Raw genomic sequence first — 24,037 nt, forward strand, 5'->3', positions numbered from 1 at the left:
TGTTCTAGTCATTTAATTATACTCAAAAGCTAAAAATGTTACATTTTAGTATGTGTTTAGTTGTTTTTAAAATTGTATCTATTGCATGGGCTATGTATCAGTTTCTTTTAGTTTTTTAAAGTTTTGTCTATAAGCTAACTTTTAATTTATTGATTAATTTTAAGTGTTTAAAGATTTTTTTTTAATATTTTGCTTTTTTTTAAACTTATTTTCCATTTTTTTCTGAATCTGTGAGCTATCAATGTACAGTGCTGTGAAAACGTACATTGTATAAACAATTAAATGTTTTTTTAATGATATATTTTATTTGTTTTTGTTTTTTTTAATATCATCAGTCAAATTCTAGACAAAGATAACCTAAGTAAATCCACAATGCAGTTTTTAAATGATGATTTTAAAAAACTCTCCACACCTGAAACCTACGTAATTTCTATGTGAAAAAGTAATTAATGATCCTTCTGGGGAAATATTCTGTTACATTCAAGCTTTCCGTTACATCTAGTGTAAAACCAACATGGCCTTTCATATAAAGTCAAGCAGACAAATATGGTGGTGGTAATTTGATGGTCTGGACAACTTGCTGTAATAGTTGAAACCATGAATTCCGAATGTTCATCAGTTTATACGCTAAACCTCAAGCACACTTGGCTTACAGCAGAATAATAATACGAAAAACAAACCCAATTCTTGCTGTTAGGAGTGGCAGAAACAGTTATAAGGTTTAGGGAGCAAACACCTTTTCACACGGGACCGCTACTTAAGTTTTTATACCACACTCCTCATACCCCCACATCCATCCTTTTACTTTGAAAGGGCTGACCGGAAATTATCCTGTATTCCCAGTCATCCAGCGGTGTCCGGTTAGAGACAGCCTCTCTTAATTTTGACACTAACTGGAACCTCAGCTTGGACTTGGCGACTGACCTGGGTCTGTCTGGGCTTGTTTTCAGACTGAACCATCCCACACTTTGGAAAGAGAGTGTTGTGTGGTGAGCCACGTGTACAGGAACTGGATCTAGAGGAACCAGCGAAGGTCTGTTTGACTAGAAAGTTACTACTGGTATTAACAGCTAACTGGTAAGTCCAGAACTTATCTACAAATCATTTTCTGGTCATGTTTTAAGGTATTGTTAATCTCTGCGATCACTGTCTTCCTTTACTGCCGTAACAACAGTTATTTTAGTTCCTTAGCAACGAGGGCTAACGTGTTAGCCTGCCCGTGCTAATCGTCAGTGTTTAAAAAGACATGACGAAGCTAAATTAGCATGCTAGCTGTTGTTTGCTTTACTAAAATGCTAGTGTTCGTGTAACTTTTCAGCTCCCAAATGAATATTAAGGCGGACATTAGGCAGGAACGTGAGTTTAGGCAGAGTTAAAATAAATAAATAAATAAATAAATAAGTAACGTTCCTGTTCGTTTGTAGCTCGGAGGGGGGGGAGACATGTCCTTACTTACTATATAATTAAGTCTATTATTAGTTTTATAAATGATGAATTGCTAATAAGTCTGGAGGGTTTTTTTGTTAAGTGATCTAATAAATTCGTTAAATTTATTTTGCTTTGGTGAGTTTGCTGACCAGTGTTAATTTATGATGGCGCTTGTTTGTTTAACTTTTGCGTATTTTTGCATGTTTTTTATTACTATGTGCATATCTGGTGCAGTTTTCCTCTGTTGTGTCCCCGTGGTCAATATTTCAGCAGAATAATGTACAGAAAAATGGCTTTATGCATATTTCTGACAATATTTACTGGGTTTAGAAGTGGGCGTGTTTGAGTTGCGAAAGTATCGATTTGTGTCGTTGTGACACTGAAGTCGATTTTTGTTTGTTCGTTTCCCATTTTTGTATTTTTAATTTTTTTTGAAACCCTGAATGGTATTTAATTTAAAATGAGCACATGGAATATTGAATTAACCTAAATACACTAATGCAGTAAGTTTACCAGAGTAGGAGAGAATTTTAAAAAAACAAACAAAAAAAAACTAAAATCTGAGTGATTATACTCGTCAAACAGAATAGGAAATGGGTTGTTGTCTTCAGCACTGAAACGAGCAAAGGAGAAAATGGCAACATATATATGAAGGCCTTACCAACACAGAAATGTAAACTGAATCGCTGAAAAAGCACAGCATTCATACTGATGCTCAAGAGGATGGAAGGGTACAACAGACAATGGTGGAGGCTATAATTTACATGTAGATGTTTAAATAGAGACAGAAAAGATCTCATCAAGGATCTGGATGACAACAATGTAGACTCTATATTGTAGATTAATGGGCTGAACATGGTTTTTGATTGGCAGAGCACACGTAGGGAGCTACAGACCGCCATGGAGATTAAAAAAAGAATGTGGTATTACTGGTCTGTTTGTTGTAGGGTGAAAAGAGCTTTCCATAGGCAAATGCCTACGCAAATGGATATGGCTGTGGTACCATTTAAAAAGAATAAAACACTGGTAAAAACAAAACAGGGTGATAGGATAGGGTCTGAGGAATAGAGACTCTGCCTCAGTATTGTTTATCAAATGATTTCTTGAATCTATCAACACACTTTAAACACATATAAAAACACCTTTGTCCTTTAGTTTATATTTATTGGATTTCTTGCATATAATTGTCTTAACTTATGATTTCTTTTCAGCCAGATTATGATATAAGTAAATATTTTATTTCCTCAGTTTTAGGGGTAGGGAGTAGTGGGGCCGTTTTCTAGTGTTTTCTGGCAGTATGACACCTATGACAATAACTCAACAACCTGTATTTGTTGAACGTTTAAGAAAATAGTTCTAGAATTTAAGCTGAACTAAATCTGCTGCCACCTTTCGAGGAATGGGTTTGGGATTTTAGAGAAGGGGAAATGCACATTTATATAAAAGAAAGGCAAAATTGGTGCATAAAAAAAGCAGGACAATAATTGTTATGTCTTGATTATTTTTATAGCCCTGCTTTGACCTTTCATCCAGAGGTAAACATGGCTGTTTGGAGGAAACTGTGGTGCAGAAACCTCCTGGCTGTCTCTCTGCTTTTCTACATGCTCCTCCACATCATCGATGTGCACGCACGGCCAGCCAACATGTCGGCCTCTAAAGATAAGTCTCCATCCAGCAAAGACGAGAACGAGATTCTTCCCCCAGATCACCTGAACGGGTTGAAGATGGAGCTGGACGGCCACCTCAATAAGGACTTCCATCAGGAGGTTTTTCTGGGGAAGGAGATTGAGGAGTTTGATGAGGATTCAGAGCCGAGGAGGAACAGAAAGAAGCTTATTGAAATATTTACCAAGTAAGACGTGGTTTTAATTCACTGAATAGCACTTGAGTCACAGCATTCCTGAGCAAGATGCTCAAGCATAGCTGCAGATCAAGTTTGACGCAATAAACCAAGCATTCAAGTGTTGTTAAGTCAACGTCATCCTTCAGCTCAAAAAAGCAAAGAAATATTGACTAGTGACCAGTGTGGCTGTTCTCACAGGTGTTACAATAAAGTGTAATGTCCGCACATCCATTAAAAGAAAAAAAATGATTTAGGAGATTTAGCAGAGCTGATATAAGAGGATAAGCTTGGTTCTGGGTGAAGTATTTCTTAAAAAAAATGCAGCACTGCTATAACTTTGGAAGTAAACATAGACAGAAAGCTAAAGACTACTAACTTGGACCCAGTTTTATATGCTAATATAAACACTTTAGTTTCATTTTTCAGTTTTATTTGTCATATGCAAGTTAGCACAGGGTCAACATTGCAATGAAATGTGTTTGACGAGGAGCAGTCACTCAGCAGCATGGTACAGTAGAAGAAAATATAATAAAAAATAAATAAATAAATAGAAAAATAGTAAAGAGCAAAATATTAGAGAGACGTGGTAAAAGAGAAAAGATGACTAAATATATATGTATCTATAAATATATGTACACTAGTGATTAAATAAGAAAATCTTGAAAAGAAATATGAAAGGGGGGGCAGATGGGATATTGCACAGGAATGAGCAGCAGAAAATTACAGTATTGCACTTTTTAAATATAAATATCAATAACAATAAAGTGGAGTAACCAGTGCAGATTAAACAGAGTACTTGTGAAGCTGCAAGGTAGCTTCTGAGTGCGTCCTGTGGACTGTGTTGTGTGTGTTTAAGTGTTGTGTTTGAGGTGTCGTATGGCTTGGTGGTAAAAACTGTTTTTAAGTCTTGTAGTCCGAGCAGACAGACTCCTGTAACGTCTGCCAGATGGTAACAAGGAGAACAGCTGATGTGCTGGGTGGCTGTGGTCCTTGATGATGCTGTGTGCTTTACGGAGGCATCGCTGAAGATAAATGTCCTGAATGGCAGGAAGCTGTAGGATGAGGGTTTAAATTTTTAATTGTTCTCACTAAAAGGAACATCATATTGTAGGAAGATTACATACAAAGCTTCAACCTGATGTCTTTTCCAAGCTTTCCAAACCAGCAAATTTTGGTCATTGGGTATTGGACAGCCAGGGGTCAAACCGTGACTGCCACCCAGAATTAGATCATGGATACAAGTGGTGTAAAGTGGCTTCCTCCAAAGGACGAATGGACTCTTTAGAGAGAGTGAAGAGCTTGTTCATTCAGAAGGGAATCAAAGTAAAGTTACCCCTCTTCTAAAAGAAAAGAGCTAGGTGAGGTGGTTCAGGCATCTGACCAGGACGCCCCCTAAGCACGGATCTTTCAGCATGTCCTATTTGAAGGAGGACCCAAGGAAGACCCAGGAGATTTAGTCTCTTGGCTTGGTCCAGTCCAAGCGTCAGTAAATGTTTTTATTCGTTCATCCATCCAAAGGCAGACAACTTAAAGGCTGAATTTATTAAATGGAAGAAACTAATTTATTCTCTGGTTCTTCTGAGTCACATGATTCATGCAGCTTATCATTGTCCTGGATGTTTTTAATCTATCAGCTTAAATGGCAAGAGGAAAGATTCCTGTTCACGCCGGAGAAGCAAATTCATGATAATAATATAAAAAACAAGCAGATATACTGTAAATATACAGCCAGGGTCATAAATCACTCGGTCACTTCAGGGCTAAAGTGCTTTACATGTGTGAGCCAGACAGACAAAGCCTTAGGTGGGTCATTATCATCGTTTAATTAGACGCCTAATGGAGTAGAGACGCTGCTAATGTTCAGGAACTGGAGCTAAATTGGGAACTAATTTATTATTTTAATGATTTCCTCACAGGGTCGACTTCAACAGGGACAGGAGCATAAGTGCCAAGGAGATGCAGCGCTGGATTATGGAGAAGACGGAGGAGCACTTTCAGGAAGCCAAGAAGGAGAACAAGAACAGTTTCCGTGCTGTCGATCCAGACGGCGATGGTGAGAGTCACAGACCATGTCCCAGACTTAAAAATACTTCCTGTCAGGTCAAATCTAAATTCTGATTTCATGGGTTGTGTGTAGGTCACGTGACATGGGATGAATACAGAGTGAAGTTTCTGGCCAGCAAAGGTTTCAATGAGAAAGAGATTGCAGAGAAAATAAAGAATAACGAAGATCTGAAACTGGATGAGGAAAGTAAGTTGAGTTTTTTCCCGTCGCAAGTAAAATCTGCAAAGCTCTGCTGTAAATCTGACTGTGGTGTTAATATTTATCCGATCTTCATCTCTACAGCTCAGGAGGTCCTGGAAAGCCTGAAGGACCGCTGGTTTCAGGCTGACAACCTTCCAGCTGACCAGCTGCTGAATGAGGAGGAGTTCTTGTCTTTCCTTCACCCTGAGCACAGCAGAGGCATGCTCAAGTACATGGTCAAGGAGATTGTGCGTGACTTAGGTATGTTTTACTTATAAATATTACTTTATAGTTGTACTGTCACAAGATAATGGTGTATTTACACACTGAGCAGATGTGGAGCAACCTAAGGATTAACAGACAGTCAACCTTTTAATGGCAATAAACATTTATTGCCATTGCATTAAAAAAATAAGTCAAAGAGAAGAAAATGCAACAGAAGACAAATAAAAAGAGTAAAAATTCAGGACAACGTTATTAAACATCTTACAAAATCAACCTAAAATGGTGAGTTTTGCTAATTTTTTTAAAAATGAGGAACTGATCTCTCAGTAAGAGGAAGTTTTTTTTTCTACAGCACTGGGACTAAAACAGTAAAACGTTACAGTAAAGTTTACTTTAAACTTGCATTTGAAACTGTAGTTGATTCTCTGATCTGAGGTCGGGAGGTAGCATGAAGTGTTAGGAGTACTGAGATGTAAAGTATAGCTGGACCAGGGAGTGATTTTTGAAGTAAATCTTAACCTGGGTGATTTCTGCGAGGTCTGGACTCAAGTGTTTTGTGAGGCATCTCACTGCTTTGTACTGACTGCAGAAACCGCAGCATCATGCCGACATGTATGCAACGAGTTGTAGTAATATAATCGTGAGGAAACAAGGGTATTGAAGATTATTAAATTATTTGTAAGTGTGAGCTGTAGAGTGGTACAGATGTTTGACATGCTGGTTGGATTTCAGATTGCTTTATGTTGGTTATTAGTTGTCCGAAGTGTGGAGTGACACTAATATAGTGATAAAGACCAGTACAAAAGAGTTTTATCTGAGATCAGCTAAAGTAAATTAGAAGGCAATGTAATGAATTATAGTGTAAAGATGTGCTGCACACACACGGCTGTTTTAAAACATCCTCAACCATGCAACTCCAGCAGTGAGTTTGGAATTGCTTTACATTATGAAATTAATGTATCCAATCAGAGAGTCGCACACCACCCTTCAGCTTGTAACCTTCTCTTTAGTATTTGGAGGGCTGATTTGGTGATTTTTTTTTTTTCTTCTCTTTTTAAGGCATTAACAGCACCATTGTGCTAAAATGTTTCGCTTCACAGTTTCTTAGATAGCAGGACAGTTCATTTGATAGAGAGAGGGACAGAGAAAAAATAGAGCAAGCCTTAGCTTTAGGCAATCACGAGACATGAGTTAACAACTTGAACTGATACAGCTCATTATTATTGTGGTCCTCTAGCTACCACGCCTAAGTTTAATAAGAGTTTCTTGAGGGTAAAATTGCTCCATGTTAAAAGAGAGCTTGAGAATGCCGCACATCAACATGGTCTCCCGAAGCCTCGTTTAATGGTTGTTTGACACAGAAACCGTGAGATGTTCAAAGCCCTGTAAACATTTATACTGATGCTTGAGGTGTGTCAGTCTCGCTGCAGTCTTCTCCTGACAGAAAACCTACAGCATCAGCTTTCCTGGTAGAGGAACAAAAGAAGTCAAAACAGGATAATAGTTTCCTGAGTTTTTACAGTCGTTGCAGCATCTCTTTCTCTTCCTGTCATTTGGGAATCTACAGTGTGAGAACCTGCATCACTGAAATGCTGGTAAAGACCAACCTTTCAATGCACTTGTGTCTCCAACTCGGCCACACATGCACAAACTGTGCTTATCTGCTGTTGTGACCTAACCTTTGCTCCATGGCATTCATAAGGGCGGCAACAGTGCACACTCATGTACTGAGAGTCAGTCCCTCCCTACACTTCCCTTTTAGTTCAGAATCGGAGGTGAAGTTATTGTTCCCGAGGCAAACACTCCTTATTCACTAAAGGTCCCAGTGTTTGTTTGTTTTTTATCAAGAAGCTGTGTGTTGTGGAGCTGGAATAGCTTTTAAAGAAACCTGATGATGAGATGAGAAGGAACGTGGGCGACCGTGGCTCAGGGGGTTGGGAATCGCATCTGTAACCGGAAGGTCGCCGGTTCGATCCCTGGGCTCTCTGTCCTGGTCGTTGTGTCCCTGGGCAAGACACTTTACCCTACTTGCCTACTGGTGTTGGCCAGAGGGGCCGATGGCGCGATATGGCAGCCTCGCTTCTGTCAGTCTGCCCCAGGGCAGCTGTGGCTACAACTGTAGCTGCCTCCACCAGTGTGTGAATGTGAGAGTGAATGAATAGTGGTATTGTAAAGCGCTTTGGGTGCCTTGAAAAGCGCTATATAAATCCAATCCATTATTATTATTATTATTATTATTATTATTAATTATAACAAGGAAATTATGGTAAAAACACTAAATAACATTCAGACACCTCATATAGTGGAGAAGAACTGGATAGTAATTTTATTTAGAAAGAAAATAAAAAATAAATGTATACAAGAGACGTACATGGTTTTTCCTGCTTAAAAATAACAGGTTACCTCAAACTTAACCATAGTTGAGCCACATGTAATTAAAATTAGCTTATTTTACATTATTAGATATAAGCCTGTCCATTTAATAAACAGAAATGTATTTTATTCGTGAGAAAATTTAACCCCACTTCATTAAATACTGGTTTACAATCCTTTCATCTCAGTCCTGGTGGTTTTTCTTTCACAGAGGGACTAAAGCTCTTGCATGAAAAGCATTACTGAGATATTTATTTGACAGAACTGGTTTGGTCTCTCTGTTGGCACAGACAAGCACTGTTTGTACCTGTTGGCATTTTGTCACACGGAAGTAAGCATTAACTTAGTTTTATCTAAGTGATATTTCAAGCCCAAATATAACAGGTTTTCATTTACATCCCATATGGGAAAAGAGTAAAATGTCCCGTTCCCTAATTTTCCATCTTCTCCTATAGTAAATGTTTAACGTTCTCATACTAGGATTGGCAGTTGAAAGTGGCCCCACTTGCAATTTTCTCATGCAGCGTAATGTTTACTTTTCATTTTTCTCATGAAACATAATTTTATGAACAAACAGGGCTGCTGTCATTAGGAAATCTTATACAATGTAAACATTTCAGGCAATTTTTTTGTATGTTCTTTCTTTTCCGTATGGAACTAAAAAAAAAGAAAACGCAGTTAAAAACCAGAGGAAGGCATCAGCTAATGTAATATTTTCCTTTATTTATGTCATAATAATAGTGTCACCAGATCCCAGAAAACTAAATGTGCAGGTGTGGGATTAATGCTAGGAAGTTATTAACATAAAGATAAACACACTATGCAGGTTAGAAGTTTAACATGTGAAGGACTGAATGGCTGCAGCTTTCTCAACCAGTACTACAACAAAATACTTTTATGATCACTGTAGCTGTTAAACTGGTGTTAGGTTAGGTTTTTGTGCTGGCTCACTGTGGTGATTGTGACAGCTGATCTAAACAGTGCGCCGTATAATTCTGGGGTTTTTCTTTCAGACCAGGACAGCGATAAGAGGCTGACACTGTCGGAGTTCATTTCTTTGCCCGTGGGCACTGTGGAGAACCAGCAGGCTGCAGAGATCGAAGATGAGTGGGTCAGAGAGAGGAAGAAGGAGTTTGAGGAAGTCATTGATTCAAACCGCGACGGCATCGTAACCATGGATGAGCTGGAGGTGAGCGATGAAAAAGCAACTATAACCATGATAGATACAGAAATGATATGCAACATAATTATTTGATTGGTTTTGTTTATTTGTTTCAAATAGAAACACAATGATTGAGCTGATTAACAGAAACAACAGATCTCAACATCTCTACATAAATCAAAGCACAGAAAAGAACAAATTGATCAGTAAGGGTCCAATAATGCTCACCGGATTGATCACGTTGCACACAAACAGTCGCCACAGATCCGTACCATTACATACTAGTGATGAAGGCATGAGTACTTATGGCAGTACTCTCCACTACCACCACAATCACCACTCAGACAAAATGCCCATGTTAGTGATGGTATAAGAGGAGCAAAGATTTTGTTTCTTTTTTCTTGTTTTTTTTTGTTTAGAATGCCTAAATTTTTCAAACTCTTACAGCATCTGCCTCTGTCTCTGAACTCCTGTACGTATTATATATTATTTATGTTATATATGGTAGTAAAAGGTGACTTGGTCATGCACCCATGTCTTCAACCAACGCAAGATGATAAAACTTCAGACGTGGATGCCGAGCCAGAACGACACCAAACTGCAGTCACAACAGCGAGCGTAACCAGGCCATAACATAAATACTAGATATGGTAATTGAGAAGTATATAAACTTTTCTTGACCTCATGATGATTATCTGCGTTGTGAGTGGCTGGAAAACCTCCAACAGGAGGTATCCAGGTAGGCGTCATGGTCAGATGTACCAGCTCCCTCAGCTGGTTCTTTACAACGTGAAGGATTTAAAAACTAGTAGAGACAGAATAAAAACATTCTTACATATGTCCAACAAAATAGCTACAGCAGGTATAGCTGATATATTTTCCTGTTTCTCCGTGTTTCATCTTTCAGGAGTACATGGACCCGATGAATGAGCACAACGCTTTGAACGAGGCCAAGCAGATGATCGCTGTTGCAGACGAGAACCAGAACCATAACTTGGAGCTGGACGAGATTCTCAAGTACAGCGAGTACTTCACAGGGAGCAAGCTCATGGATTATGCCAGAAACGTACACGAGGAGTTCTGAAAACAGATCCGGCGTGAGGGACAAACCTGGAAGATTGGCGACGAGATGATCAAGATGTTCTAGTGTGCAATTCTGTATTTAAAAACCCTAGCATCAGCAGCCTCTGTCACTGCTGAGTCCAGTTAACACACTCCTCCTTCAACCCTGGACCAGTGAAGCTAACACAGTCTGCCTTTTGCGTGCCATTGGACTGTTTGAAGCGTTCTTCATTTTAAATTTAAAAGCGCTGCACCGATTCCAAAATGTATTTTTTTTTAAACCGTGAAATGTGTGTATATGAGGAATTTTCATTGCTGGTGCAGTGGTGAGAGAGACTGAGCAGCTAGGCGAGCTGTTTTTCTGCAGGATCTGTTGTCTGTATACAGTGTAAATATTCACATTTATCACACACAATGCGTCTGTCCGTGGGAAAGATAATGGTGCTGAAGGGTGTGACGCTTAGAGAGACACTAATGGAGTAAAAGCGTATATTTGTGCGACAAGATATATCACATAATTGCCCAAACTTAAGAATTTCATTTTTAGTGTAGTATAGTTCCACCGCTTTCCACAATAGGTCGAGTCCGTCCTTCCACTGTACTTAAAAACAGGGTGTTTATGTATTTAAACAGAAAAAGTAAATAAGATTAGAATAGAAATATAAGAAGAACTTAAACTAAAAAATCTGTTTGTTGAAAAAGATTAATATATGAGTATATTTTGAAGGAAACTCAAAAGCAGCATCTAATCATGTCATTTCACCTGTGTCCGTTTCTAAATCTTTACTACAACCACTCTAATTCAGACTTAATGTTTAGATGTGGAAGAAGAATACCTTATATATAAATATATATTATTATTTTAATTTATTTTTTTTTTTGCATCTTTGAACGTCATGCAGACGTGTACTCATTTAGTCCTGGTGTCTTGGGTCTTATTTACCTCTTGAATCTTTAAATGCTCACAGTCGATCCATATAATTGATTTTCAGCTGCATGGACAATTATCGGATTTAACAATTTTCGCTGCATTTCTGTTTCCAGTAACCTGTGGAGTGTTGGCATCCCGCTGCAGTCTTTTCTGTCCTCTGTGCGATTGTAAAATAAGATTTATGATAAGAGAATGTGACACAGCTTTACAAAATGTACTGCAAATATGCCATAAACAATAAATATTTCTTATCAACTGATGACTGTTTGCATTTGAGTTATGTTTATCCCCAGGCAGGAGGCTAGAGCCCTTTGGTCCTGGCTTTGAAAATGTACTTCAAGAACAGAAGAGGAAAGCCAAACTAAAGCACTGAGTGTTTGTCAATTTTGAACTTTGTTCAGTGGAACAAAGTTCAAACATGACCTTTTTTAGACATGGTACCTTAGGCAGATGTTGCATTTAATTACTGCATTTCAATGTATCAGTCTGAAACCTGCATTTAAAAAGTAACTTTAAGTTAAATTTAGTCCCATTTAGTATCTTAAAGTCATTCGAACCCTTCGCTAATCTCCAAGACCCAAATCTGTCAGATTTTTCCACCAGTGTGACAAATTCTAACACAATGATGCCTCATTGTGTGTTATGTATCTAAAGCTTCTTAAAGATTATTTTATTGAAACCGTATTTGCAACAGTAACATATAGGGGAACTCCTAGTGTTTATGTTGATGTGTTACAAAGTAACATCTGACTGGGATTTCAGTATTTGTAAAAAGATCAACTTCTGTAAATTAATATCTCTGTTCTGAGCTTTTGAGAAGAAGAATCAGAGAGAAATGTGTTGAAGAAAATCTGCCAGTGAGCAGGTTAAGTTCACAGGCTAACTCTGAGTTTAAGTAAACCCTCTTTTGTAAAACAGAAAACCCAGAGTTTCCCTCGTTTTTGAGTTAACAAACTCAGTTTTCACTAAGCCTGCTTCCTGGACCTAGGTCCTTGACTGCCGCTGGTTTTTCAATACTTTCCTCTTGTCATCATTCCCTTCCTCTCCTTCACTTTTTTTTCTTGCCCTGGCCAACTGCCTGTATCAGAAATGACCGATTCAGTAATTATCATGTTCAAAACCATGTGGGAACTTATCGTCTTCAGTCTGAAGGCTTCATTTATGCTCTGCCCCAAAAAGCTTGATGGAATTCAGGAAAAGGGCTCATGTTTAAGCTGCTCCTGTTTAACTAAATCTTCACCTGGTTTTACTAAATGCCTTTCAGTTGATTTTAACTGACCTGGACCTTTTTAAAGTTTTAGTGTTTTCTTTTTTTTTTTTAAGGTTCAAACTCGTTTAAATCACCTTTCTTCTTCATTCTAATGCTTAGTTTGACATTCAGCAGGTTGTCTTGACCATACCGACATGCACCGAGTTGTAGCCATGTGATTGGTTGATAAAATATAATAAATGGTAAATGGCCTGTATTTATATAGCGCTTTACTAGTCCCTAAGGACCCCAAAGCGCTTTACATATCCATTCACACACTGGTGATGGCAGCTACATTGTAGCCACAGCCACCCTGGGGCGCACTGACAGAGGCGAGTCGGACACTGGCGCCACCGGGCCCTCTGACCACCACCAGTAGGCAACGGGTGAAGTGTCTTGCCCAAGGACACAACGACCGAGACTGTCCAAGCCGGGGCTCGAACCGGCAACCTTCCGATTACAAGGCGAACTCCCAACTCTTGAGCCACGATCGCAGTTGAAAAGTTGTTTCTAACAAAGTGGCCGCCTTCTGTGCACTGTTGTATGTAATGTGTGAAAGTATCGTGTTTTTAAAGCACACCTGAGGCTCGTATCCTGTTTTAATAAGGTTTTTATTGCGTATATACGGGTTAAGGTTCATTGTGTGTTCTATGTAATGTAGCACTTCACAACACAGCAGGATTGGAAGAACAACCATCATTTCACCAAACCAATGATTTGCTTAGAAGCAGTGACATACTGAACATCAATTAATTCTTATTTTTTTAATATAAATTGTCCTTGTCAGATTTGATTATTCACTATTAAAAATGCAGCACTGTGAATTTTTTAATCTAAATGGCTTCAGCTTCTACGTATGCCATACCCAATTTCATTTTATGTGCACGCTTTACTCCACAGACATCACTTCACAAGACAAGAACTTGTACATTTTCCCAGTATTATTAATGTGTTTGCCGTACAAATTAAACATTACTAATCTGTCTACAAACCAGCACGGCTGCAGATTACAAACCTCCCCTGAATGCTACTCCATGTCAGACACATGCAACCTTAACATTAAACTAAAAAACAGACGAAAAGAAAGTCTCCTCTGATACACCTACTCTATGCAGAAATGCATCATTCAGTATACCAAACATACAAATATAGTCAAGTTAATGGCCAGTACTCAAACAATAAAAACACACAGACACATCATTATACAGTACAGTACGCTGCTTAGTCTCCATTAGCTTTTGTAATATAGTACAGATAAAACACACACATACATACAGTACATTCATAAATAAAACATAAAACACAGCAAGGTAACTTATCACAATGCGCAGACTTTTAAATTAAAAGAAAATGGTATAATTAAGTGAGGCATTTGTTTATATGTAAATGTGTCATTTAACCCATTATTTGATGAATGTGATGATTATTAATATAGCAGCATAACAGTAGAGTTCCACACAGCTTTCGTAAAATCAAAGTATTAGGTTGATATGTGACAAATAAATTACAGTCTGTAAGTAAATTTAGCTTTATCTTCTGCTTGTGTGCTCACAGCACGCTAACCTGTGACATATGACGCAAAGAAACCTCAAAGGTAGAGAATATTAAAGTAAAACTTGACGACGATTAAAATAGTAACACACTCTGGGCGGCAAAAAACAGTTGAGTTGAAGAAGAAGAAAAGTAATAAAAAGAGTCCGATCACAGTCGCCTGTGATGAGCTTGTGCTCGTCTCTAGTCGCGGTCTAAGTTTGGTCTTCATCAGTGTTCACAGGTAGGGATATTGGTTGAGTTTTCGCTGGTAAGCGGCACCGGAGCGTTGGAAAGGCTGTGCTGCCAGCTGTTGCTGCTGCTGCTGCTGCTGTTGTTGATGGTTGTTGCCGTACTGTCCTGGAGCAGACCCCCCGAGGGCTAAGCTGCTGTTCTTCTGAAGCAGAGCCAAAGAGGAGTAAGCCCCGCTTGCCCTGCCATGGCGGGATGTACCGCCCTGCATCTGGTCTACAGCCTGAGACACTGAGGCCAAGGCGGCAGACGCCGGGTAGGCATACAGATTTGGCGTCGAGCCAAAGAGGGTGCTTTCGTGGAGCCGGTAGGACGAGTGGGAGGAGACGGGAGGGGGATATGTGGGCTGCCTCCTCAGGGAGCTACTGCTTGCTGTTTGCTCGTGAGAAGATGGCATCACAGACTGCTGCAGCTGAAATGAAAGACAAGAATGGCTTGTGAAGTGCAGAGTCAGTCTACAATACCTTTGGCCAGGGAATGCTAAGTAACGCCGTGCACAGAACATCATGCTGTTGAAAGCCGTTACCTGACTCAGATTCAGAGGCTGAGATCTGCTGGACGCAGCCCGCTGATTGCGCTCGGTTGTGGAATCTCCTGACCGACCAGACGCTTGTGTGGATGCCTTTTTGGACTTTACTGAGCCGCTTGTAGCTTGATCTAAAAAAAAAAAAAAAATACAGCCAAGTGTTAGCACTCAGAAGATCAGAAAAATCAATAAAACATAATTTTTTTCTTATTAAACTGCTGTTGAATAATCCAGTTTTGCATCTGCAGTAGCTCAATCATTTATGTGCTGCCTTTTAATAGGATGGTTCATGTACACATAGGCATGTCAACTCTAAATGTTTTTCAATCCCAAAACCAAAGAAGAATGTTGCACACAGTTTTCAAATTAAATGAGCCCCTCTGTTTGAACCGGTTTTGGACCTGAAGCTGCTGGAGCCTTGTGGGTTGTGCTTTCTCCAGGCTGGCTTTTAACTGAGGGCATGATGACTGCTAGAGACTTTGTAGGCTGAGAGGAGGTTTTGGGGCTCAGGGGGCTGCTGGTAGAGGAGTCTGAGTCATGGGAGTCGTGCACAGTCACACAGCTGATCACATTGGTTCTCTGACTTGTTCCAGAGCTGCGGGAGAAAAGAAGAAGAGTAAAAGGTTTTAAAAATAACATTTTTATTAGACACTACTAAAAGTTGGGGAAAAGAAAGCAGTGCAACATAAGGTGACCAGATTGAAAACGAGGCTCACCAGGCAGCAGGAAACTTTGTATCATCCTCATCTTCAGAGTCGCTGTGAATGGTGATGATGCTGACGGCAGGGCTTGGTGTGTCAGAGATAACAATGGGCTGAGACTGGTCACCGGCAAAGGAAGTGCTGTTGACCACATTGGTGGCTGATTGTACTGAGGACACCGGCCTGGAGGAGAGAATAAGCAGCACACTGACTGTCTTAAATCAAATATAAACATATGCGAACAATAAGGTGAGAAATGAAAAGATCGACAGGATACCTGGGTCTGCTCTCAGCGTGTCGAGCCTTTGATCTCTTGCCCTGTTGGGATCTCGAGTGAGCGGCCCCTGAGCTGTGGTTTTGAGTCCCAGTATGACGGCCAGCACCAGAGTCGTGCTGGTTAACGCTATCGTATTGGCTGCCATGGCGACCCCTACAAAGCAGAGATATCGCTTTAGTACAAGTAAGCAGTTACACTTGTGAGAGATGCTGTTCCATTTTAACTCAAAAATGAGCACCATCAGAATAAACTACCTCCAGCCTGAAGTCTGCTGACTGTCGGAGATGTGGGCTCCCATGGGTGGCTCTGGCACCACAGCCTGCCCCGGGTTGTGAATGGACATGCCAGGCATCTGTTGCCATGTGGAGGGGATTAGAATCTGCTGTGTTCCCGCTGGCCAGCCCTGCTGTGTGAGCACATGTACACAAGCATGCTGAAAAACTGTAAGAAACAGGTGTTAAGTGCAAAACAGAAATCTGAGAGAAGACTCAGTGAGCACATGCCTCTATCACTATGCCAGCTGAATAAAAGGCAGCATGGGTTCAGCTTACATATTGTTTTCAGATTTATTGCTGTGTGTAGAGAGAGATGTATTTTTAACTGCTAAAAAGGAAAGAGAAGTGATTTAACAGCTTAAAAAGAAAACATTTCACATGGATTATGATGCCAAGCATTTATGCCACATGAATCTGGGCCAAGCAAACGCTTTCTTTGTAACAACAATAATCACCAAAGCTTAGACACAGACGTGCACTGCTGTCTTCCACCAGGTGGCACCAAAGGTTTGCTGTATAAGTATGCTAGTAGGCTAATAGGTTAGTAATAAAGAGTCACAATTGTGTTTCCCACAATTATGTAGGAAAGAAGAAAAAACGGAAAAGAACTTGTCCCCTTGGACTGAAAATGTATGTCATCAAAGATTTCTTAAGCAAGACAGGAGGACCTGACTGGACACAGGCTTAAGCCAAAGGACCACTTGAGCCCCTTTTCCATTAGTACCTCCTCGGATCGACTTGCCACGGTGAACCATGCTTTTCAGGGTTTTCCATTTAGTCATAGTACCTGGTACCAGGTTCTAAAATAGTACCTGTTCAGCCGCGGTTCCAAGCAATCTGAGCATATACTAAAAGGTGACGTTGTCAGACTGCATGCCACCAATTGGTTGGTCAGTGACGTCACTCAATCATGAGAGCATCTCATTTACGAAAATCTAAACTGCCATTTTTGAAACCTGGCAATGCTACAAAAACAACACCGTGGTCCCACAGACCGAGCAGCTGGAATATCATTGCTTCAAAGTCCACCTTTGTTGTAGGGTTTTGTGTTGCATACTAATTACGCCAAGGATGCTCGGATACATTGCTATAACAACAACCACGCACATTAGCTGGTACTTGATTGTAATGGAAAACCAGTCGATCCGAGTCGAGTCTTGGCATGCCAATCCAAGTGGGTAATGGAAAAGGGGCTTTAAAGATTGATAACATTAAATGATCTGTAATGCAGCATTTTCTGTAAGAAAACTGTAGGCATTTCATTTAAACGTTTTAAGTACAGCTGTCAAATTTAGCAATATTTCCTTCTTAAATCATAAAAAAGTAGTTGTAAATGTAAATGTAACATGAGTAACACATACTAGTAATTTAAGCATTTATAGGATCCTACCTGTGCCAGCATGCTGGGCTGGATGTGAAGAGACTGGGAGGACTGGTTCTGAGGGACTAAGGGTACTGAGTTTTCCATTCTCACTGGGTAAGCAGATGGCTTGTTAGAGGTTTGAAGACCTGCACGAATGTCAGATATGAAGAACTGGTCACAAATTATAGGTGGAAAAAGAGAGAAAACATAACTTTTTGTTTAAACTGTCCCATCATTTTTACCCTGGATGGTTGGTGGGCAAACAATAAGTGTCTGCTGGAAGGGCTCGGTCTGGGTGCAGAGCTGGGTGGGTCTGGTTTGCAGAGGAACTCCCTGCTGGGTCAGACCAGGGATGTTGATGGTGGCCTGCTGGTAGAGGCCAGGCTGATAGTTCAGCAGTGGGACATTACTACTGAGAGACAGGGACTGGCCTCCTGTAGAGGTCATCTGGAAGACACGACAAAGGAAATTTTTAAATTAATGCCTAAAAAGATGAATTGAGATTTTTACATTTTTGTATGAGAGTTGCATTTACAAGCATACAATGTCAAAGTCTTCAAGTGCCTAAAGCCAGGCTATGAATCAGAAATGGAAAAGTTTCTTTGGTGCATTCCTACATCTAGTACTTGTAAATAAGTTGTTTTTAAATGTCTCGCCGTTTGAAATGAAAGCGTCTGTACATAGAAGTGTACAAGCTAATAAATTAGCATTGTTCTACAAAATAACCAATTACATCTTCAACAGAAATTATGAATATAATCTTAAGATCAAACTGTTCCCGAGGCAGTTTAGAGAGGATCTTCTCACTTGATTGTGCTGATTAAGTTGGCTACTGAATGTGACAGTGAGGTTTGTTGCTGCACTCGGGGTGTTGTTGCTTGCAAACATATTTTTTCCGTTCTCAAAGGCGCTGCATCGGCGTTTACATATATCCATATTTTGGAAGCAGGACTTCACGCTGTGGAATAAAAACAAATACATATAAATATATACATTTAAATCAGACAGAAGCTAAACAACAGTCATCACAATCTGTAGCTTCATTTCTTTATCCACGCAGGTCTTACTGTGAGCTGTGCGGGAAGTGCAGCAGGTGGGTCATGGTAACAAATGGGTGGTTCAGCGTCTTCATAGGTGTGATCCTTTTGTCAGCGTCGAGTGTCAGCATCTTCTTCAGCAGGTCTATAAACTCCCGTCTGTCAGCCTTCTCTGCCAGGATGTCTGTGCCCTCCAGGTTTGTCATGTTCACCTGCAGGAAGTCACGGCCCATGTGACATGTTCACAGCACAAAAAAGTACCTCCTTTCAACTTTTACTAATTACTTTTCCCTGGCCTACATGGAAAACATGAGCCTGGTTCTTTACACCATGCTCCTTTAATATGCATAGCAGAACCTCTAGTAAGAAATACCAGATTATTCCCAAGGTTGTTATTTAAGTAAAAGGGAAAAGGGGAAAATATAATGCTTGTCACATTGTTGCTCATCCTGTGCATCATTTTGTTTCCCTGATTAAATGATTCAGTGTAGCTCCTGCCTTTCCAAAGCTTTTTGATGACCGAAGACAAATTAATTGATCATATTAGAGGTATCAACACAACAACAGCTATAACAGCAGGTTATGACGTGAAATGGTGTTAATGTTTGTTGGATTGTGTACTGCTATGAACTGTGTGACAGCACTGTTTCCTTTATTCATAGAGAAAGGTCCAGTGTATCCTCTGCTAAACAAGGTAATCCAAAGAAGCATTAAAGCAAGCAAAACTCAATCAGGAGAAGAAAAAGTACACGTCACAGGGGCAACTTGAACTCCTGACCACTCGCTCTGAGATCTATTTCTTATCCTATTACACATTAACACACTTAGATCACAGTTACCAAATTAGCTAAAGTCAAATGTCGGTCTATTTAACAAAAATACAACAAAAAACAGACATATGCATTTCATTTCTTTGTTGCAATGATGCAGTTGCTGCAGTTTTTTGCTTTGTTGATATGGTCTGACTGGGGCTTTACCTGGAAACACTGTTGTTGTCTAAAATCTAGGGTATAGTTTTTGCCATCATGCCATTTTGGCTGCTGTTTGGGCCATGTTTGTGAGGGTCCTACTTTGCCCCAAAGAGGGAGCAACACTTAAAATATCTGCTTACAGCAGCTGTCTCTTAGACAGGATAACTCCTCACCTGCATCATGTCATCCAGACAGTTGAAGATGTATTTTCTTGCCTCCTTCGACTTGATGCCCATCTCTGCCTCGTGCTCTGCAGGTGTCTGCAGAAAAAGGAACCACAGCAACACTTCAGTACATGAAGTGTTTTTTCTCGTTTGGGGACTCATATCTGTGTCACCTACTTTGAGCCTCCACAGCGGGTAGCTCGAGTCAGGGCCTCGGTTGAAAAAGCGGCTGGTCTTGGTTCCTGCACTAAGGAGGTACTCTGCTGGAAGACCCTGGGTCTGAGAAATGTAGCGAATCTGAGAGAAAACAATGAAAAATAAGTATAAAATAGTGGTTAAAATTAAAGGCACTGCCTCTTTGGTTGACAGCTGTCCCAAGACAGGCAGCTGTGTCTGATTTTTATGTAAATGTCAGTGTGTATAAGGGTGCTGCAGATGACCTGGTCATACTCTGAGGCACCGGGATAAAGGGGCCATCCTAAGAACAGCTCAGCAATGACACATCCCAAAGACCACATATCGATGGCTTCACAGAAAGGAAGGCCCAGGATAATCTCTGGAGCTCTGTAGGCCCATCAAAGCCAATAAATGTGAAGATCACAGCAAGTAATTCACAAGATATTTCATAGCTCTAGGCAAAAATGCTCACCTGTAATATCGAGACTGCAGGTAAGTTGAGCATACAGCTTTGGAAACATGGCTCGCCGAGCCGAAATCAATGACCTTCACCCTGTATGGCTGCCTCAGAGGGTCTACCAGCATGATGTTTTCAGGCTTCAGGTCAGCATGGATCAGCCCCAGGCTCTTCAGCTTCATTAGCGCGGTGGCGACCTGCTGCAGGATTGGCCGGATGCACTTGAGCATCAGAGGGCTGAACTTGCTGTGCTTCAGAAAGTCGTAAAGGTTCTGCTCCAGCATCTCAAACACAAGGCACGTGTGATTCTTGTGCTGGAAACACTCGTACGAGCGGACAAAGTTGAACTCATCGGCATTTTCCGTGCTCAGCCTGCTGAGGATACTCACCTGCAAGTAGGAGGAAGATGATATTATGTGGTAATAAACAGAAAAATGAATGCGAAAGTAACATCTTCCTTAACAGGCCAAAACATGAAGGTTCACAGAATTTATCTTCGGTACCACCAGTACTCAAAATCACATATCAGCCCTATGGCAGAAACAACACAGAGGATCAGAGAAGTCAGTAGGATTCATCCTCCAATTAAAACATATAAAACAAAACCTGTACAAAATTCTGCGGCAATCAAATAGATTGGCCACTGACTGAAATATCTAAAGTTCAGGTTATTGTATCTGTATTCCCGTAGCTGGATGTTGGCTGATCTCAACCATAACTGCCAACCATGCAGCCAGACCACTAACACTGCTTACAATATAAAGCAAATAAAAGAAACCTGCTTTTGGCTGCTCCCATTTGCACAAGGGATCACCACAGCAGGTAGCCATGCTCATTTGATTTGGCAGATTTTCATGCCGGATGCTCTTCATATTGTGTTATATTGTGAGCACAAGCGTCTCTATGGAGGTCCACGTGCCTGACAACTGCACAGGAAATATGACAGCTGTCCATGTCTACAATCTAGTATAATCCCTGCCATGTATCAGTGCTTCAATTCGCTGTAGTCTAGTCCTGAGGTAACTATTGATGTCTTATTAAAAACAAGGTGGAGGCTGACATGGTCAAACAAGCTGAAAACAGGCCAAAAGCACAAGTAGGATTGCATTTATGATGTCATATACATGCACCGCCATTCCCAATTTTCATATTATATGAAATTATATGCTAATAAAGGCTCCTTTCATCAATTTTAACAATATGTACTCACCTCAATTTGCCCTTGCCGAGCATAAGAGGGATGGTTCTTCAAGATTTTAATGGCCACTATCTCATTTGTGCCCCGCTTCCAGCATTTAGCCACCTGACCGAAGGTGCCGCGTCCCAGAAACTCGAGCACCTCGTAACTGTTGGACATGGAGCACAGGATCTCGTGCTGCACCAGCTGATAGTCGCCCTCGCTGTGGGAGTTGCTGCTCTTGGTGGTGGAGGTGGAGTGTGCTATGGACTGAGCAGTGGTGGTTCCCCCGCCACCGCCACCATTGCGGTTTGAGACCACGGGGGCGGAGAGCTCCTCCAGTATCTGCACGCTGTCGCTGCTGTCCACCTCCTCACTCTTCCTCTTCAGGCTGTACTGCTTGTGATAGAGGTCGGACGGCTGGGAGGAGGACTCTGCATCCTTGATTCGCCGGCTGGAGGAGGAAGATGAAGAGGAGGATGAAGGAGGCCCGCAAAGGCTGCCCGTGCTGTCTGCCGCCCGCACCACCGTCTGCTCCCTTGAGCCGGCCGTTGGCGGGTGGACCTGGTTGGAAGTGTACACTTGGTTAAAGTTGGAGCCAGAGGTTGAGGGTGCAGCTCCCTGGGTAGGGCTCTGCTGGTAGTAACCATTGTCTCCCAGCTGGCTTGATGCATCCCAGGAGGGGTTCTCCACTTTAAGTCTCTTTGAGCGAGAGTAGGCACTGGAGGACACAGAGGGGGAGGAGAACACCTGGAGCTGCGACGCCATGTCTGTGGAGGAGCAGGAAGTGGGTTAGTTTTGTTTTAGAGCCTCTATTTATATTTGTGTGTGTGTTCTTGTATGTTACTCATTTATTTATGTTTAATTATGTGTAAACAGACAGAAGCAGTTAACTGTTTTATCCTCAAGTTTGGAGCTGCAATAATCAATCAATTAAAGAATTATCTGATTAGTGCCAAACATCAAAGGTGATCAGTGGTACTATTTACGCTTGACTTTTGACCTACTTTACATCCCATTTCCTTTATATTTTCCTCTTCTGGAGTACTTGGCAGCAAAAATCATCCTGCAGGAGTAGACTTCACCTAAGCAGGAAAATGATTCTCATATAGTCTACCTAAAATCAGGTCTTTTAAACCCCGTGACTCTTTTTTTCCCCCCCAATTTGTTTTCTATTAATTTCAACAAGTCATTGGGATGTTATTTATGATTAAAGTGGATGTATTAAACTAATTTCCGGCTCTGTATTTTTATTCTTGGATTGTAGCAGGGTAGCTATCCCTAATTCCTTAAGTCTGAAACAAGCCGATTTGATTCCCGTAAAGCAAATTTCTTCTGATTAGTGACCCCTCCCATAAAAGCAGGTGGGTGGAGCTTCCGGGCACACAACTAGAACTGTACTCTACAGATGAGCACACGTCACACAGAGCCAAGAGCAGGAAAAAAAACTGTCATGGTGAGCGTTTACAGCAGAGTGGAGATTTTGACTCACAGGAATTACTGGTACTTTTTTGAAATTCAAATAATCTGTAGGCCGATTAGGCATGAGTTTCATCAGTTAAAGTTAATTGTGAGTGACATGTTGTTGGTAACTGTTAGATATTGGGGGTGGACATTTAAATCTCCAGAACTGAAACCCGTATTTGATTGGTTTAATGAAATAAAAGGACAAAAATGATCACATTTTCACAAGAGACCTGGACTGAGCTATATACTGTTTATTATTCAGATTTGTGATATTGCATTTATTAGCACAGAAAAGTGTGATTCCAGTGTTTTGACCCAATAGAAACTATCAAGCTGGGGCTACATCTAAAACCACTTGACTTAGACATCATTAACATGTGTTTCCGCTAACTGGCAGTAACTAACCCCAGCAGCATTTTCCCAAACCTGACTGACAGTACCTGTATTTGCTGACTCTGCACACCGTTGCCTGTGTGATATTAAGGCCTCGTCATCTTCTCACCGAGCAGCTCCGTGTGGTGCAGCAGCGGGTCGGCGGAGCTGCTCGCTGCCTGCTCGGAGCTGGAAGGATGAGAGCTAACCGAGCTAACAGCCAGCTAGCTTTTTCACGAATATCTGAGTCATACCTGACTCCGATCCGCTGTCTCACATCGCGCGACAAACCCGCATTACGCTTGTCGTTTCTCTCGAAATGTCAGATAACATCCCGATGAGCACCGTCTCCGGGACACAGCTCCATCATCACAGTCTGCTCGCTCCACTTCCTGTCCTGCCGACGTAACCGGCGGCGAGATGTGACGGACGTCAACGGCCACGTGCGTCTCCTGCAGTCAAAGATCGTGTATCTCTCAAGTGTATCTCTCTTCCTTATTTTCCTATCTTTATTAGACTGATCTGGTTCTCTTTTAATTAACCCTGTGACTATATATGTATAACTACATTCGTGACATTTTCCTTGTAGTTTCTCTCTGAGTAGCACTGGTTGAACTGTCTGTCCTGGGACAACATGTCTATGTGGTGGAGGAGTCCAAGTACTTGACTGAAGACTAGTACAGAGTCTGTATACAAGAAGGGGATGAGCAGGCTCTGTTTACTAAGGAAGCCGAGATGCTTAATGTGTGCTGCAAAATGATTGAGAGTTTCTA

At 40.9% G+C, this 24,037-nt stretch overlaps 2 protein-coding genes and 1 long non-coding RNA gene across 5 annotated transcripts in view; 2 read left to right on the top strand and 1 right to left on the bottom strand.

The window, feature by feature from the left end:
- The first annotated feature begins 813 nt into the window (after positions 1–813).
- sdf4 (stromal cell derived factor 4) lies at positions 814–11,528 on the top strand. Its single transcript, XM_085443717.1, has 7 exons — positions 814–1,077; positions 2,939–3,280; positions 5,188–5,324; positions 5,409–5,522; positions 5,619–5,777; positions 9,128–9,303; positions 10,184–11,528. The coding sequence occupies exons 2-7, from the start codon at positions 2,970–2,972 to the stop codon at positions 10,358–10,360; spliced, it is 1,074 nt and encodes a 357-aa protein (XP_085299843.1). The 5' UTR covers positions 814–1,077; positions 2,939–2,969; the 3' UTR covers positions 10,361–11,528.
- Positions 11,529–13,110: 1,582 nt separating this feature from the next.
- Positions 13,111–23,696, bottom strand: hipk1a (homeodomain interacting protein kinase 1a). 2 transcript variants are annotated; one of them, XM_085444475.1, is made up of 16 exons: positions 23,333–23,696; positions 21,459–22,195; positions 20,264–20,637; positions 20,055–20,178; positions 19,792–19,911; positions 19,624–19,710; positions 18,510–18,691; positions 18,250–18,400; positions 17,685–17,889; positions 17,470–17,588; positions 16,059–16,207; positions 15,805–15,957; positions 15,543–15,710; positions 15,228–15,421; positions 14,827–14,957; positions 13,111–14,712 (listed from the first exon to the last, which is right to left on the bottom strand). In XM_085444475.1, the coding sequence occupies exons 2-16, from the start codon at positions 22,191–22,193 to the stop codon at positions 14,287–14,289; spliced, it is 3,318 nt and encodes a 1,105-aa protein (XP_085300601.1). In that variant the 5' UTR covers positions 22,194–22,195; positions 23,333–23,696; the 3' UTR covers positions 13,111–14,286. The 2 variants fall into 2 exon arrangements, with proteins under 2 accessions (XP_085300601.1, XP_085300599.1); XM_085444473.1 differs by having other exon boundaries at positions 16,059–16,210; positions 23,333–23,695.
- LOC146685066 (uncharacterized) overlaps positions 22,826–24,037 on the top strand; it is a 49,760-nt gene continuing 48,548 nt past the window's right edge. For both annotated transcript variants that reach the window (XR_014917228.1, XR_014917227.1), the window contains exon 1: positions 22,826–22,928. This is a non-coding gene — a long non-coding RNA (uncharacterized LOC146685066). The remainder of the gene's footprint in view (positions 22,929–24,037) is intronic.

This window comes from Copadichromis virginalis, linkage group LG20 (genome assembly GCF_057382275.1).
Source record: "Copadichromis virginalis isolate Kocher_CV1m ecotype Utaka linkage group LG20, C_Virginalis_male_GT1.1, whole genome shotgun sequence".
Classification (NCBI taxonomy): domain Eukaryota; kingdom Metazoa; phylum Chordata; class Actinopteri; order Cichliformes; family Cichlidae; genus Copadichromis; species Copadichromis virginalis.